Below are 18,080 nucleotides of genomic sequence, written 5' to 3' on the forward strand. Positions count from 1 at the left end.
ATCAACAGGAAGGGCCCTTAAACCTAACTGATCAGGTCATATTTGCTGTGCGTGGGAGCTTGCTATGTACAAATTGGCTGTGATGTTGCCTTTGTTACAACAGGGACAACACTCGAAAGGTATTTCATTGGGACAGCTTAAGGCTGTGAGTGGTGCTAGACAAATACAAGCGTTTATCTTTTTCTTGTAAATTATGGAAATGCACGAGTTTTAATTTTAGTTCATTCATGGGATATGAGTGTCACTGGCATGCGTAAATAAGACAAGGCTTTGAATTCCAAATTATGGCATTTATTAAAATAATGCAATGTATTTTTAAATGGCCAAATCCCTTTGCTTCTATCTCACGGGAAATATCACTGAAAAGAGACACATGTTGTCAAAACTTTTTTTTCTTGGAGTCATCAGGACAAACACAAGAATACCAAATTTCAGACAATCACAGCAGTTTATAGTGCGGGAGAAAAGGCTGCTGATTGGCCCAGGAATTGCCAGGGAGAAAGCTGCTGTTTGATTAGATCAGCCAATCTCTGGGCTGTCCACCAGGCACTGATTACGCCAGGCCTGAGATTGCTCAATTGTGAGGGGGCGACAGGAAAACTTTTTTGGACTGACGGTGGCGTTCCATTGGTGGAAAAGACAGCTCGTGTGGGCCACTAGCGAGCCGCAGAATGAGACGGCTTGCTTCACGTGGTGGTTACATTTTTGAAAAAACGGCAGCAACAAACAGGTCTCTGTTGTAATCAAAACTGAATTTCTGTCTGATCAAGTGACTAATGGTGGATCTGCCAATGTCATTTGTACATAGGGCTGATTGAGAATTTTTTAAAGCTAGCTTTCAAGCAGATTAACAATGCTTCTTAGTACAGTCAATGTTTGTGAATTGCACCCGTGCTGTCTTGCCCTTGTTGGAGCAGATTGGATTGTTACCCAAGAGCACAGATGAAGTGTTCTGAAACCCTTCGAGGTCCCATTGCCCGATGAGGTTGTTGGTGGCCTGGAGGCACTCGAGTTTTACAAGATTGTCAGCAAATTCTCTTGGAAATCCAACCAGCCTGTTAAAGGACAGGGTCAACTCTTCTAACTGCTGGAGTCCTTCAAAGACCGGGAGGGTACTGATGTTGTTGTTGTCTAAATGAAGGTCAAGTAGTTTCGGATTATATTTGAATATGTCAGCTGCCAACTTGTCAATGAAATTGTCGGAGAGTTTTAACACCTGCAACGCTGCCAAATTGGAAAGGAAATTATTCGGCAGGAAGGTTAATGAATTGTTGGACAAGTCGAGTTTTAATAGTTTTGTTAAGCTAGCAAAGAGCTGAGGAGGAAAATTAATGATGCTGTTTCCAGACATGGTCAAATACTGTAGATTGTGCAGATGGGAAAATGAAGTTGCTGCGAGGTTTCTGAGTTTGTTGCTGTCAAGGCGCAAGTCAGTTAGATTGCGATGGTTATTGAAAAATCGGGAAGGCAGGGAGCACAGGTCATTGTTCGACAAATCAAGAACGTCAAGGCGAAATAACTGGTCAAAGCCTGTTTCTGGGAGAATCTTTAGTTGGTTACTTTTGAGAAATAGTGTGTCCAGCTGAGGGAGATGTGTGAATGTTTCTTGGAGCACTGCAAACTCATTGTTGGATAGATCCAAATAGGTTAGTTTGGTAAGTGACGTCACTGGGGGAAATCTTCCTAACTTGTTGTTGGCCAGGTTTAGCCAGGTGAGATTTGAAAGGTTTGCAAGTAGAACTTCCCCGAGTTCCGACAAGTGGTTTGCAGACAGGTCCAGGGCCTGCAGTTTAAGCAGAGGTTCGAATCTGTAGTTTTGAAGATGGAGGCGATTGCTTGATAAGCCAAGGTAGCTCAGGTTTCCTAAATTTCCAAAGGCGTTGTGAGGGATGCTAATCAGGGAATTCCCGTCCAGGAATAGCGTCTCTGTTCCAGATCTGATGTCAGGTGGAATATTCTGCAGAGCGAGGCCGCGACAGTCGACAAGTTTTGGATAACAAAAACATTTTTCTGGACAGGCAGAGCTGACCCCTGTCCCAAGCAGAATGATCAGGAACTGCATGAGCTTCTCCATGGGTCCCTACAGTGGAGAGAAAGATTTGTTAATGCACACACAGCTTTCACAGAGCAGTGGCTTCAGGGAAAATGGTGGCATTTTAACTTGTTTCCACCCATAATGCTTCACCCAGTGGCTGCACAGTTGCATATTACAACATTGATGAGAATAACCTATCCACCCTGTGTCAAAACTGCGTACACACTCTATCCACACTGCGTACAAACGTCCACACTGCGTACACACTCTATCCACACTGCGTACAAACGTCCACACTGCGTACACACGTCCACACTGCATACACACCCTGTCCACACAGCGTACACACCATGTCCACACTGCGTACACACGTCCACACTGCATACACACCACGTCCACACTGCGTACACATGTCCACACTGCATACACACCACGTCCACACTGTGTGGTGATAACCACTGTAGTTATGCGTACTTGCAGTAGGGGGATGTATGGCTGTACCTGTAATACAGATTCCTCCGGTAAGCCCCTGCCGGCTAGCTCCGCCCACAGGGAGCCTGTGTATAAATATGCATGTGAGTCACTCAAACCCTAGTCTACAGTTGCAGCCGGAGGAATAGCATCACACAGCAATAAAGTCTTGATTGAACTTGTCTCTCATCTTTGAGTGCAATTGTTAGCGCCACAATTTATTGCTGTGTGATTTTCCGTACACCATGGACATCAGAATCAAGCCTGACCGTCTGCAGCTGGATCCGCAGTCACCTCACACCAGAAAAGACTTTGATCACTGGCTTGCAGTCTTTGAGGCCTACATCTCTTCAGCGGACCCTCCCCCAACGGAGGCTCAGAAAAAGCAACTCCTGTACTCCAGACTTAGCTCCAGTGTCTTTCCGCTAATTTGAGATGCGACTGACTACACCACAGCTATGTAACTGCTCAAGGAGAACTATGCACCATCGGCGAACACCCTGTTTGCGAGGCATCAACTCTCTACTCGCGTCCAGCAGCCGGGTGAGTCGATTGAGGACTTCTGGAGGGCCCTTATACCTCTGGTACGAGACTGCGACTGCCGGGCCCTCACAGCCACGGAACATTCTGAGTTACTCATGCGCGATGCCTTTGTTACAGGCATTGCATCGTACCCCATCCGGCAACGACTGCTGGAAGGGGCCGCCCCCAACCTCGCGGACGCAAAGGCCCTGGCGCTCTCCATGATGGCCGCCTCCCGTAGAGCGCGGTCTTACTCCGCTAGCCGCTCGGCCCACCCGTCCTACCCCTCGTGGACCCCGCAAACGGCCCCCCCAGCAGCCGCCCCCGCGCACTATGCCTGCGCTGCCCGCCGCACCACACCCCCTGGGGGTCCCCACTGTTACTTCTGCGGTCAGCAGAAGCACCCTCGCCAACGCTGCCCGGCCCGCACAGCGACCTGCAAAGCTTGTGGCAAGAAAGGCCATTTTGCAGCGGTGTGTCAGTCCCGGACAGTCGCCGCTATCGCGCTCCCATTCCCCTCGCCTCAGCTGATCGCACAATGGGCCCCGCCGTCCGCTTCCCCCGCCTCCATGTGCGTTCCATGGGCACCGCCATTTTGTCCGCCGACACCGTCTTCCTCACAGGTACTCCAGACGCCGCCATTTTGTCCTGCCCCTGGGACGGGGCCACGGGACCCGGGTCGCTGCCGCTACTCGTCGGACTCGTCGGACTCGTCGGCTGATCGGCCGCTACTCGCCTCCGTTACGCTCGACCAGTCGCGTCCTCGCAACCTGGCACCCTCTTCCACATCGGTGCTGGTCAACGGCCACGTGACCTCCTGCCTCATCGACTCCGGGAGCACCGGGAGCTTCGTCCACCCGGACACGGTAAGGCGCTATTCCCTTGCGATCCATCCCGCCGTCCGGCAGATCTCTCTCACCTCCGGGTCCCACTCTGTCCCGATCCAGGGTTTCTGCCTGGTTAAACTCACTGTACAGGGCGTGGAATTCGACCGTTTCCGCCTGTACATTCTCCCCAACCTCTGCACTTCACTCTTACTAGGCCTGGATTTCCAGTGCAATCTCCAGAGCCTCACCCTCAAATTCGGCGGACCCCTACCTCCCCTCACCGTTTGCGGCCTCGCGATCCTCAAGGTCGAGCCCCCCTCCCTCTTTGCCAATCTGACCACAGATTGCAAGCCCGTCGCCACCAGGAGCAGACGGTACAGCACCCAGGACAAGGCCTTCATCAGGTCTGAAGTCCGGCGGCTGCTTCGGGAGGGTATCATCGAGGCCAGCAACAGTCCTTGGAGAGCCCAGGTGGTAGTGGTTAAAACTGGGGAGAAGCACAGGATGTTCGTGGACTACAGCCAGACCATCAACCGGTACACGCAGCTCGACGCGTACCCCCTCCCCCGCATTTCTGATATGGTCACTCAGATTGCACAGTACCGGGTCTTCTCTACTATTGACCTGAAATCCGCCTACCACCAGCTCCCCATCCGTAAATCGGACCGTCCCTACACTGCCTTCGAGGCAGACGGTCGTCTGTACCAATTTCTTAGGGTTCCCTTCGGCGTCACGAATGGAGTCTCGGTATTTCAACGAGAAATGGACCAAATGGTTGACTGGTACGGACTGCAGGCCACCTTCCCGTACCTCGACAATGTCACCACCTGCGGCTATGACCAGCAGGACCATGATGCCAACCTTTCTAAATTCCACTCTGCTCTCCGCTCTCCACTCTGCAACTGGATCCGTCACTTTCTGACCAACAGACCACAGTCAGTAAGAATGAACACCAACACCTCCTCCACAATAGTCCTCAATACCCGTGCCCCGCAAGGCTGCGTACTTAGCCCCCTACTCTACTCCCTGTACACACACGACTGCGTGGCAAAACTTGGTTCCAACTCCATCTACAAGTTTGCTGACGATACGACCATAGTGGGCCGGATCTCGAATAACGACGAGTCCGAATACAGGAGGGAGATAGAGAACCTAGTGGAGTGGTGTAACGACAACAATCTCTCCTTCAATGCCAGCAAAACTAAAGAGCTGGTCATCGACTTCAGGAAGCAAAGTACTGTACACACCCCTGTCAGCATCAACGGGGCCGAGGTAGAGATGGTTAGCAGTTTCAAATTCCTAGGGGTGCACATCACCAAAAATCTATCCTGGTCCACTCACATCGACGCTATCACCAAGAAAGCACAACAGCGTCTATACTTCCTCAGGAAACTAAGGAAATTCGGCATGTCCACATTAACCCTTACCAACTTTTACAGATGCACTATAGACAGCATCCTATCGGGCTGCATCACAGCCTGGTATGGCAACTGCTCGGCCCAGGACCGCAAGAAACTTCAGAGAGTCGTGAATACCGCCCAGTCCATCACACGAACCTGCCTCCCATCCATTGATTCCATCTACACCTCCCGCTGCCGGGGGAAAGCAGGCAGCATAATCAAGGATCCCTCCCACCCGGCTTACTCACTTTTCCAACTTCTTCAATCGGGCAGGAGATACAGGAGTCTGAGAACACACACGAACAGACTCAAAAACAGCTTCTTCCCCACTGTCACCAGACTCCTAAATGACCCTCTTATTTACTGACCTCATTAACACTACACCCTGTAGGACTTCCGGGTGTGCATTATGGAGTGAGTGTGCACACAGAGGCAGCTCCTGCCTAAGATTGCAGAAAAGAGCTCTTTTTTGGGCAGCACGGGTTGGAATTTCGATGAAAAGGCGTGGGGGAAGGTTCAAGGAGTATTTTCCCCCAGGAATAGGATGTTTCTTGGTTATCAGACCCTCAGAAACAGTGCAAGATTTGTCTGAACAACAACAAACAAAAGGAAGCATGCTAGCAGGGGAAGGGCCAGTTTATAGGTCTCAAGCTGACCTGAGGGCCTTTATGAAAGCTGAATTCTAGCAGCAGAGGGAAGAACTGTGAAAAGATCTCACCAAGGCCATTGAAGAAGCGGAGACGGACTTCCGGTAGCGGTGATGTGGAGCTAAGCCGCACGTTCAGTGGCTCCCACTATTTTCGGACTTTGGGGCTCTTTTAAGGGCTTGCAGTGGTGCTGTTTGGACTTTTCCCTGTGGGGGAACACTCCTTCTCAGATTCTCCACCGGTGGATGGCCTGGACTAGGAGTGGAGCGGTCAGAAAATCGGCTTTGTAGGTGCGGCACCGCAGCTCCCGCTACTTAAGGACTTTTGGGCCGATTTGAGGGCCTCAAACAGTGCTGTCTCAACGAATCCCGGTGGGGGAAGGTGTCTAGAGGCGCATTCCCCATAATTTATGGTGCTCACCCGGAGTGGGGCAAAGGAAAAAGCTGCAGCAGCTCCCCAAGAAAAGCGGAGGAAGCAGGACAAAATGGCGGCCGGCGGAACACCCAAGGACTGGTGGAAGTGGGCGCAGGAGCAGCAGGCCTCTCTTCTGCGCTGTTTTGCGGAGCTGAAGGCTGAGTTGCTGGACTCCCTGAATGCGACTACCAACAAGCTTCTTGGGACCCAGGCGGCCCAGGAGGCGTCTATTCGGGAATTGCAGCAGCAGGCCGCTGAGAGGGAGGAGGAGGCCGTGGTCCTCATGGGGAAAGTGGAGTTGCACGAGGCACTTCACAAAAAGTGGCAAGACCGCTTGAAGGAGCTGGACGTTCGCACGAGGCGAAAGAATTTGAGGATCCTGGGCCTGGCGGAGGGGCTGGAGGGGTCGGATCTCCCGGCGTATGTGACCACGATGTTGAGCTTGTTGATGGGAGCGGGGTCCTTCCATTTGCCCCTGGAGCTTGAGGGAGCTCACAGAGTGCTGGCCAGGAGGCCTAAGGCAAATGAGCCCCTGAGGGCGGCGCTGGTGCGGTTCCATCGATTCAGCGACCGGGAGTGTGTGCTGCGCTGGGCCAAGAAAGAGAGGAGCAGCAAGTGGGAGAATTCGGTAATGAGAATCTACCAGGACTGGGGTGCGGAGGTGGCAAAGCGGCGGGCCGGGTTCAACCGGATGAAGGTGGTGCCGCATGCCAAGCAGGTCAGATTTGGAATGCTGCAGCCTGCGCGTCTGTGGGTGACATACAAGGACCGGCACCACTACTTCGAGTCCCCGGAGGAGGCGTGGGCCTTTGTACAGGCGGAGAAGCTGGACCCGAGCTAGGGTCTGGGGACACGCTATGGCCGTTGCTGTTTTCGCTGTTGCTGTTCTTCAATTTTGACAGGTGTTATTTTTATGCTGGTTTTCTTTTTGCTCTGTTTCCGGGTGGGTTTGTCTGTTGGGTATGGGTGTGGGGTAAGTGGGGAACGTTGGGGCATGTGCTTTATATGTTCTCTTCTGTACGGGGCTGGGGGTTGGGGTGAAACTGGATTTTGAGGAGCTGTGTCAGAAGGGTGGGGTGTGGCAGTGTGAAAGCGCGGGCTTTCCTCTGGATGTCCGCGCTGCGGGGTAGGGGGGGCGGAGCTGGAGGTGGGGGCGTAGCCTTCACTGGTTTTCTTTCCCGCGCTGAAGCAGTGCCAAGGAGGTGTGGCAAGAGGGGGATGACCCCATGCCGGGAGGAGATGGGTTTTGGCAGGAGCAGCCGGGTCAGCAGAAGTCAGCTGACTCGTGGAAGTACCATGGAGGGTGCGTCGCGGCTAGGAGGGGTCCTAGCCTGGGGGGGTGGGGGGGGGATACCGGGTTGCTGCTGGAATGGCCAGGAAGGAGCTGGCGTGGGCCGGGGTAGAGGAGAGGCGTTATCGTCATGGGGAACGGGTCAGGCGGGGCGAGCTGGCCTGGGGCGAGCAGTCGATAAGCTATGGCTAGCCGGCAGGGGAGAGGGGCAGGTTGCCCTCTGATCCGGCTGATTACCTGGAACGTGAGGGGGCTGAATGGGCCGGTTAAGAGAACTAGGGTAATTTCTCATCTGAAGGGGCTGAAGGCGGACGTGGCTATGCTCCAGGAGACCCACTTGAAGGTGGCGGACCAGGTTCGTCTGAGGAAGGGGTGGGTGGGGCAGGTTTTTCACTCAGGATTGGACGCGAAGAACCGGGGGGTGGCGATTCTGGTGGGGAAGAGGGTGGCGTTCGAGGCGGCTGAGGTGGTGTCGGACAAGGAGGGCAGATATATTATGGTGAAGGGTAGGCTGCAGGGAGAGAAGGTGGTGCTGGTAAATGTATATGCCCCGAATTGGGATGATGCCGGCTTCATGAGGCGCTTGTTGGGCCGCATCCCGGACCTGGAGGCTGATCATGGGGGGAGACTTTAACACAGTGCTGGATCCCCCACTGGACCGGTCCAGTTCAAGGACGGGTAGGAGACCGGCGGCGGCCAAAGTACTGGGGATTCATGGACCAGATGGGAGGGGTGGATCCCTGGAGGTTTGGGAGACCGAGAGCACGGGAGTATTCCTTTTCTCCCATGTCCATAGGGTTTATTCCCGAATAGATTTTTTCATCCTGAGCAGGGGATTGATCCCGAAGGTGCAGGATGCAGAGTATTCGGCCATAGCGATTTCAGACCATGCTCCGCACTGGGTTGATCTGGAGATGGGGGAGGCGCGGGACCAGCGCCCGCTCTGGCGCCTGGATGTGGGGCTGCTGGCTGATGAGGAGGTGTGTAGGAGGGTCCGGGGAAGTATTGAGGGGTATCTTGATACCAACGACACGGGGGAGGTCCGGGTGGGGATGGTCTGGGAGGCTCTGAAAGCAGTGATCCGGGGGGAGCTGATCTCCATCCGGGCCCATAGGGAAAGGAGGGAGAGGAAGGAGAGGGAGAGACTGGTGAGGGAGTTCCTGGATGTGGACAGGAGATACGCGGAGGCACCGGAGGAGGGGTTGCTGGGGGAACGGCGTAGTTTGCAGGCCAAATTTGACTTGTTGACCACCAGAAAGGCAGAGACACAGTGGAGGAGGTCGCAGGGCGCGGTATATGAGTATGGGGAGAAGGCGAGCAGGATGTTGGCGTATCAGCTCCGCAGGCGAGATGCGGCTAGGGAAATTGGTGGAGTGACGGATAGGGGTGGGAATGTAATGCAGAAGGGGACAGAAGTAAATGGGGTCTTTAGGGACTTCTACGAGGAACTGTACCGGTCAGAACCTCCGATGGGGAGAGGGGGGATGGAGAGCTTCATGAACAGGCTACGGTTCCCAAGGGTTCAAGAGGAGCTGGTAGAGGGGCTGGGGGCGCCGATAGAGTTGGAGGAGCTAGTCAGGGGGATTGGACAAATGCAGTCAGGTAAGGCCCCGGGGCCGGACGGGTTCCCGGTGGAATTTTATAAAAGGTATGCGGATCTGGTGGGCCCCCTGTTGGTGCGAGCCTTCAATGAGGCATGGGAGGGGGGGGGGCTTTGCCCCCGACGATGTCGCGGGCACTGATCTCTCTGATCCTGAAGCGGGATAAGGACCCCTTGCAGTGTGGATCATACAGGCCTATCTCGCTCCTCAATGTTGACGCTAAGTTGCTGGCGAAGATCCTGGCCACCAGGATAGAGGACTGTGTGCCAGGGGTGATACATGAGGATCAGACAGGATTTGTCAAGGGACGGCAGCTCAACACGAATGTGCGGAGACTACTAAATGTTATTATGATGCCGGCAGTGGAGGGGGAGGCTGAGATAGTGGTGGCGCTGGATGCGGAGAAAGCATTTGAAAGAGTTGAGTGGGGGTACCTGTGGGAGGTGCTGGAGCGGTTCGGATTCGGGGAGGGATTCATCAAATGGGTGAGGCTGCTCTACGCGGCTCCGATGGCGAGTGTAGTTACCAATGGAAGGAGATCGGAGTACTTTAGGCTCTACCGTGGGACCAGGCAGGGGTGCCCCCTGTCCCCCTTGCTCTTTGCACTGGCGATTGAACCTTTGGCTATGGCGTTGAGGGAGTCAGGGAGATGGAGGGGTCTGGTGCGGGGTGGGGAGGAACATCGTGTATCGCTGTATGCGGACGACCTGCTGTTGTATGTGGCGGATCCAGAAGGGGGAATGCCGGGGGTGATGGAGCTGTTAGCGGAATTTGGGGGCTTCTCGGGCTATAAGTTAAATTTAGGCAAGAGCGAGGTATTTGTAGTACACCCGGGTGATCAGGAGGAGGGAATCGGGAGACTCCCATTTAAGAGGGCAGTGAAGAGTTTCAGATACCTGGGGGTGCAGGTGGCCAGGAGTTGGGGGACTCTCCATAAGCTTAATTTTACCAGGCTGGTGGAGCAGATGGAAGAGGAATTTAAAAGGTGGGACATGGTACCGCTATCGTTGGCGGGTAGAGTGCAGTCCGTCAAAATGACGGTTCTCCCGAGGTTCTTGTTCCTTTTTCAGTGTTTGCCCATCTTTATCCCTAGGGCCTTTTTTAGAAGGGCGACTATCAGCATCATGAGCTTTGTTTGGGCGCATGGGACCCCGAGGGTGAAGAGGGTCTTCTTGGAGTGGGGTAGAGATGGTGGGGGGCTGGCGTTACCCAATCTCTCGGGGTACTACTGGGCGGCCAATGTGTCGATGGTGCGCAAGTGGGTAATGGAGGGGGAGGGGGCAGCATGGAAACGGATGGAGAGGGCGTCCTGTGGCGATACAAGCCTGGGGGCCCTGGTAACGGCGCCGTGGCCGCTCCCTCCTACGAGGTATACCACGAGCCCGGTGGTGGCGGCTACCCTCAAGATTTGGGGGCAGTGGAGGCGACATAGGGGAGAAGTGGGGGGCTCGATGGAGGCTCCGTTAAGGGGGAACCATAGGTTCATCCCGGGGAACATTAATGGGGGATTTCAGGGTTGGCACAGAGCGGGCATCAGACAGCTGAGGGACCTGTTTATTGATGGGAGGTTTGCGAGCCTGGGGGAGTTGGAGGAGAAATTTGGGCTCCCCCCGGGGAACATGTTCAGGTATCTGCAGGTAAAGGCATTTGCTAGGCGGCAGGTGGAGGGATTCCCTTCGCTTCCCGCGAGGGGGGTGAGCGACAGGGTGCTTTCGGGGGTCTGGGTCGGAGAGGGGAAGATATCCGATATCTACAAGGTTATGCAGGAGGCGGAGGAGGCGTCAGTAGAGGACCTGAAAACGAAGTGGGAGGGGGAACTGGGGGAACAGATCGAAGACGGGACATGGGCTGATGCCCTGGAGAGGGTTAATTCTTCCTCCTCGTGTGCGCGGCTTAGCCTCATCCAATTCAAGGTGCTGCACCGGGCCCACATGACTGGGACGAGGGTGAGTAGGTTCTTTGGGGGTGAGGACAGGTGTGTCAGGTGTTCGGGGAGTCCAGCGAACCATGCCCATATGTTCTGGGCATGCCCGGCACTGGAGGAGTTCTGGAAGGGGGTGGCGAGGACAGTGTCGAGGGTGGTGGGATCCAGGGTCAAGCCAGGATGGGGACCCGCGATTTTTGGGGTTGGGGTGGAGCCGGGAGTGCAGGAGGCGAAAGAGGCCGGTGTGCTGGCCTTTGCATCCCTAGTAGCCCGGCGAAGGATCTTGCTACAATGGAAGGATGCGAGGCCCCCAAGCGTGGAGACCTGGATCAATGACATGGCGGGTTTCATTAAGCTAGAGAAGGTCAAATTCGCCCTGAGAGGGTCGGTACAAGGGTTCTTTAGGCGGTGGCAACCTTGCCTCGACTTTCTGGCTCAACGATAGGGTACAGGGACAGTAGCAGCAGCAACCCGGGGGGGAGGGAAAAGGGGGGGGGGGGCCGACAATGACTATGTTTGTTTATTTAATTTTAATATTTTTAAAGTTCTTTTGTTGTTCATTAGGGTTGGGGGGTGGGGGGATGTGATACATACGGTCTGGGGGTGTCACAGTTATTATGGGTTATTTTGTTGCATTTCATTGTTTGTCGTTATGTTTTATATTTTCTGTAAAAAATTCCAATAAAAATTATATTAAAAAAAATCACTACACCCTGTATGCTTCATCCGATGCCAATGCTTATGTAGTTACATTGTATATCTTGTGTTGCCCTATTATGTATTCTCATGTATTTTCTTGAATTTTGTTTGATTCCCTTTTCTTCCCATGTCCTGAATGATTTGTTGAGCTGCTTGCAGAAAAATACTTTTCACTGTACCTCGGTACACGTGACAATAAACAAATCCAATCCAATCCAATCCAATCCAATCCTCCACACCGCATCTCTCCTTAATCTCACGTACAACAAGGAGAAGTGCGTGTTCCGCACAGACCGTTTAGCCATCCTCGGCTACATAGTCCAAAACGGACTACTGGGGCCCGATCCCGACCGCATGCGCCCCCTCATGGAGCTTCCACTCCCCCACTTCCCCAAGGCCCTCAAACGCTGCCTTGGGTTCTTTTCTTATTACGCCCAGTGGGTCCCACAATACGCGGACAAGGCCCGCCCACTTATCCAGTCCACACATTTTCCCCTCTCGGCCGAGGCACAACAGGCCTTCGCCCGCATTCGATCTGACATAGCCAGGGCCGGGATGCATGCAGTAGACGAGACACTGCGTCTCGCTTCAGATGTCGCACTTGCCGCCACGCTGAATCAGGCAGGCAGACCCGTGGCATTCTTTTCACGCACCCTCCACGCCTCCGAAATTCGGCATTCCTCTGTTGAAAAGGAAGCCCAGGCAATCGTTGAAGCGGTGCGGCACTGGAGGCATTACCTGGCCGGCAGGAGATTCACTCTCCTCACTGACCAACGGTCGGTAGCCTTCATGTTCAACAACACGCAGCGGGGCAAGATCAAGAATGACAAAATCTTGCGGTGGAGAATCGAGCTCTCCACCTTTAACTACGAGATCTTGTATCGCCCCGGCAAGCTCAACGAGCCCCCAGACGCCCTCTCCCGAGGTACATGTGCCAGCGCACAAGTGAACCAGCTCCGTGCCTTGCACGAGAGCCTTTGCCATCCGGGGGTCACTCACTTGTACCATCTAATCAAAGCCCGCAATCTGCCCTACTCCATCGAGGAAGTACGGACAGTCACCAGAGACTGCCAGATCTGTGCGGAGTGCAAGCCGCACTTCTACCAGCCAGATCGCGCGCGCCTGGTGAAAGCATCCCGCCCCTTTGAACGCCTCAGCGTGGACTTCAAAGGGCCCCTTCCCTCCACCGACCGCAACACCTACATCCTTAGTGTGGTCGATGAATTTTCAAGGTTCCCCTTCGCCATCTCATGCCCGGATATGACGTCTGCCACCGTCATCAAGGCCCTGAATTCCATTTTCGCCCTGTTCGGTTTCCCCGACTACATCCACAGTGACAGGGGATCCTCATTCATGAGCGATGAGCTGCGTCAGTTCATGCTCAGCAGAGGTATCGCCTCCAGCAGGACGACCAGCTACAACCCCCGGGGTAACGGGCAGGTAGAGAGGGAGAACGGGATGGTATGGAGGGCCGTCCAGCTGGCCCTACGGTCCAGGAACCTCCCAGCCGCTCGCTGGCTGCAGGTCCTCCCTGATGCGCTCCATTCCATTCGGTCGCTACTGTGCAGTGCAACTAACAGTACACCCCATGACCGTGTTTTTGCCTTCCCTAGGAAGTCCACATCCGGGGTGTCGCACCCGACGTGGCTCCCGACTCCGGGCCCAGTCCTTCTCCGTAGGCATGTCCGGCACCAAAGGCAGAACCCCTGGTGGACAAAGTACGCCTTCTCCACGCCAACCCTCAGTATGCCTACGTAGAGTTCCCCGACGGCCACCACGACACAGTCTCGCTCCGGGACCTGGCTCCCTCAGGTGCCGATCCCATGCCCACGCCCCTTTTTCCCCCCGTGCCACCCTCCTTTTCCCCGGCGCCCCCCTACTCGTCCCCACGAGGTCCATCCCTCGTCCCCCTGCCCACACTGGAGGACACAGAAGATTTCGGCTCGCTCTCGGAGTCATCCCGCCAGCAGGCAGCACCAACACCTGCACCGACGTCGCCACCACAGCTACGCCGATCACAGTGGAACATTCGACCGCCGGTTCGGCTCAACCTGTAACCTGCTAACCGGATGGACTCTTGGTTTTCTTTGTTTGAACCCTTTTTAAAATATATCATCCTTTGTATTATAGTTACACGTCACCCCCGCTGGACTCATTTTTACAGGGGGTGAATGTGGTGATAACCACTGTAGATATGCGTACTTGCAGTAGGGGGATGTATGCCTGTACCTGTAATACAGGTTCCTCCGGTAAGCCACTGCCGGCTAGCTCCGCCCACAGGGAGCTTGTGTATAAATATGCGTGTGAGTCACTCAGACCCTAGTCTACAGTTTCAGCCGGAGGAATAGCATCGCACAGCAATAAAGCCTCGATTGTACTTGTCTCTCGTCTTTGAGTGCAATTGTTAGCGCCACACACTGCGTACACACCATGTCCACACTGCGTACACACCATGTCCACACTGCGTACACAGCATGTCCACACTGCGTACACACCATGTCCACACTGCGTACACACCATGTCCACACTGCGTACACACCATGTCCACACTGCGTATACACCATGTCTACTCTGCGAACACACCATATCCTCACTGCATACACCACTATGTCCACGCTGCGTACACACCATGTCCACGCTGCGAACACACCATGTCCACACTGTGTACACACCATGTCCACACTGCGTACACACCATGTCCACGCTGTGTACACACCATGTCCACACTGCGTACACACCATGTCCACACTGCGTACACACCATGTCCACGCTGCGTACACACCATGTCCACACTGCGTACACACCATGTCCACACTGCGTACACACCATGTCCACACTGCGTACACACCTTGTCCACACTGCGAACACACCATGTCCACGCTGCGTACACACCATGTCCACACTGCATACACACCTTGTCCACACTGCGTACACACCATGTCCACACTGCGTACACACCATGTCCACACTGCGTACACACCATGTCCACACTGCGTACACACCATGTCCACACTGCGTACACACCATGTCCACACTGCGTACACACCTTGTCCACACTGCGTACACACCATGTCCACACTGCGTACACACCATGTCCACACTGCGTACACACCATGTCCACACTGCGTACACACCATGTCCACACTGCGTACACACCATGTCCACACTGCGTACACACCATGTCCACACTGCGTACACACCATGTCCACACTGCGTACACACCATGTCTACTCTGCGAACACACCATGTCCACACTGCGTACACACCATGTCCACACTGCGTACACACCGGGCGAAATTCTCCGCACCCGCGGAAAGTCGCAAAACCGTCGTAAAAATCGGGACCGTTTTACGACGGTCGCGAAGGCTTCATTTCCCGACGGATTCACTTCCTGGAAATGGGCTAGTAGCGCGGCCGCGTCAATTACGTGCGTGATGACGACGGAACGCGACGACGACACGAACCCGCCCATGTGACGCCGCCCGACGCCGTAAAAAGGCGCGGGCGACCACAGAATCTGTCGGGCAGGATGTCGGAGCCGAGGAGAGCTGCTCCTCGCTTTGTAGATGCAGACGTCGAGGCGCTGCTCAATGCCGTGGAGCAGAGGAGGGGCATCATCCGCCCGCGGAGAGGGCATCGCCAACCTGTCAGCGCGGTACGCCAGGCCTGGCGTGACGTGGCTGCTGCCGTCAGTGCTGTGGGGCAGACCCCTCGCTCAGCAGAGCAATGTAGGGTGCCCCCTAGTCACAACCATCCCTCCCCCTTAACTGCCCGGGGGGGGGGGGGGGGAGAGGGATTGGGGGCAGAGTTATTTGAGGGTGGTTCACAAAGTTGTCACAGACCCAGCGCTCTGGCCCCGAGGAGAGATGCAATCGTCTGATGACAACTTGCCCCCCCCAAACTGTGCCAGTATCTGAACGGACTGCTGATACCTACCGTTTTGTAATGATCTACCTATGTTCCCCTCCCCCAACAGGCCAAGGCCGCTCATAACCACCGTGAGCGGCACAAGACTGGAGGGGGTTCGCCCAACATGCACCCCCTCAGCACCTTTGAACAGAGGGCACTGGACCTTGTTGGGGGGTCTGCCACCCGCGATATCGCGCAATGCGAGGTTGGCGGAACTGCAGCAAGTGAGACAACCCTCCCTGACAAACACTCACCCCTCCCCCATCCTCTGTCCCTTCACACACCCTGCCCACTGGGACACCTCCCCCATCCTCTGTCCCTTCACAAACCCTGCCCACTGGGACACCTCCCCCATCCTCTGTCCCTTCACACACCCTGCCAACTGGGACACCTCCCCATCCTCTGTCCCTTCACACGCTGCCCACTGGGACCGTCCAGCGGCCTGCCGAGCAAATCGAAATAACCCGTCTCATTCTCTTCCCTAGGACGTGATGCCGAACGACCAGGGCCGTCTGCCTCCAGACGGAGACAGGAAATCTGCCGCCACCCTCACCCGGGGCCTCACAACAGAGGGTGCCCGATCAGCGGGCAGCCCTATCCGCCCCAACCCAATCTGCGGACCAGGACGCACAGAGGGTTCGAAGTCCACCACCACCACCAGAAATGGCCAGGGACAACCCTCCTGTCGCTGAACGGCCCCACACCCTGGACGAGGACCTAACCATTGAGAGCGTCGGGCTTGCGGCACTGCTTTCTCCCACCACATCCATCATCCCAGAGACACACACCCCGGCGGGCCTATTTAGTGATGAGTCTCCTGGGGCACAGTCTGGTTGGTACATCACAGCTGAGCAGGTACAGCAGGTGGAGGTCGGAGCAACAGAGGGCCCGGACTCGCGGAGGCCAGACCAGGCCCAGGATGCAGCTGGCTCCCAGACGTTTTCAGAGTTCCTGGAGTTTCTCAACCCACCCGCACAGCCGATGCCTCAGGAAACCCAGGGAAACAATGGCGGGAGGAGGGCAGCCTTCCTGGCTCTGCAGACGCTGTTAGAGGAGTCGAACCGCGTCCAAGAGCAGGGAGTGGTGCCGCCCATGGCAGAGACCCAGTCCGACACCGCACGGGTGGCATCCGCGATGGAGGCAATGGGTCAGGTTATGCAAGACGTTGGGGTTAATGTGCACGCGTCATCCTCGGCCCTGGACAGGGTTGCCCTCTCACAGGCAGCAATGTGCCAGAGCCAAACCGACATTGCCGGCGCCCTGCGGGCCATGGCACAGTCCCAGCAGTCGATAGCACAGTCGCAGCAGTCGGTCGCGGAGACCATCAACCGCCTGACACATGTGCTGGATGGCGTCGTGCACACACAGGTTGAGATCGCACAGTCCCTGGCGGGAATGTCGAACTCCCTGGACTCCGTCTCTGCAAACCTTCGGATCCTGGTGGATACCGTTGCAGGCCTCCAGGACTGGCAGCGCCAGGTGTCGGTGGTGCGACGGGGAACCTCCCCGCTCGCACCTCTGTCCCAAAGTGAGGCCCGGGGGCCACCGGGCTCCCCGAGGGAGGAGGAGGTTTCGGGGCCCGTCCCATTAACTCCATCACGGGACGTCCCGGAATTCTCGGCCTCCCCCCGTCCCATCCCTGGTGCATCGGGTGGGCAGCAAGCAGAGCAGGGTGGCACAATGTCACCCGAGATGCCCGCAGAGCAGCCTGGCCCATCAAGGCCGGGTCGCCCCAGGAAACGCATAGCCAAGGAGAAACGAGTCGAGGGGGGCGATTCGCAGCAATCCTCCTCCACTCCTGCTGTATCATCTGGGGATTCACTTAGACGTAGTGGTAGGGCCCGTAAGGCAAGTAAGATAGACACTGAGTAAGTTGGCACGAGTGAAGGGCACAGTTTAGTTGTAGGGGCTAGGGCACCTGTAAATAATTGTTAATATTAAACGCACTGTTCCACCTTACTTGTAATACCGTGTGATTGTTCCACAGCCACAGGAATCGTGATGGTGACCGAGTGTCGCTGGGGTTGACGAGCGGTGAAACTTCGGTGCCGGGTGTGCAGTCCCTGCCCCTACCCCCCTCCCACAGCTAGCCCACGCGGGCACGTGATGGAGTGTCAGTGACGAACTCAGCGGCCACCAAGGTGGATGGTTCAGCTATTGCCATGGGTCAGACTCTCTCTAACGATTCTGAGCTCACAGCTCTTCGCAGAGCGGGCTGTCATCATTCCACATGGCACTGATCACACCCGCTGGCACAGCCATCAATGTTGTGCCATACCGACTGGACCCAGTGATAAGCGTCATGTCGAAGTGGAGCAGTGTACACTGAGGGGGGGGGGG

The 18,080-nt window shown here is 55.5% G+C and overlaps 1 protein-coding gene across 1 annotated transcript; it reads right to left on the minus strand.

Moving 5' to 3' along the window:
• Positions 1-269: 269 nt before the first annotated feature.
• LOC119972199 (carboxypeptidase N subunit 2-like) lies at positions 270-2,075 on the minus strand. The gene has a single exon (XM_038808536.1). It carries the CDS (start codon positions 2,072-2,074, stop codon positions 848-850), a length of 1,227 nt encoding a protein of 408 aa, XP_038664464.1. The 5' UTR covers position 2,075; the 3' UTR covers positions 270-847.
• Positions 2,076-18,080: the final 16,005 nt, after the last annotated feature.

Source organism: Scyliorhinus canicula, chromosome 10 (assembly GCF_902713615.1).
Source record: "Scyliorhinus canicula chromosome 10, sScyCan1.1, whole genome shotgun sequence".
NCBI lineage: Eukaryota > Metazoa > Chordata > Chondrichthyes > Carcharhiniformes > Scyliorhinidae > Scyliorhinus > Scyliorhinus canicula.

Bases quoted from the DNA above. Each gene is read 5' to 3' on its own strand.
- LOC119972199 (XM_038808536.1), bottom strand. From the start codon at position 2,074: ATGGAGAAGCTCATGCAGTTCCTGATCATTCTGCTTGGGACAGGGGTC.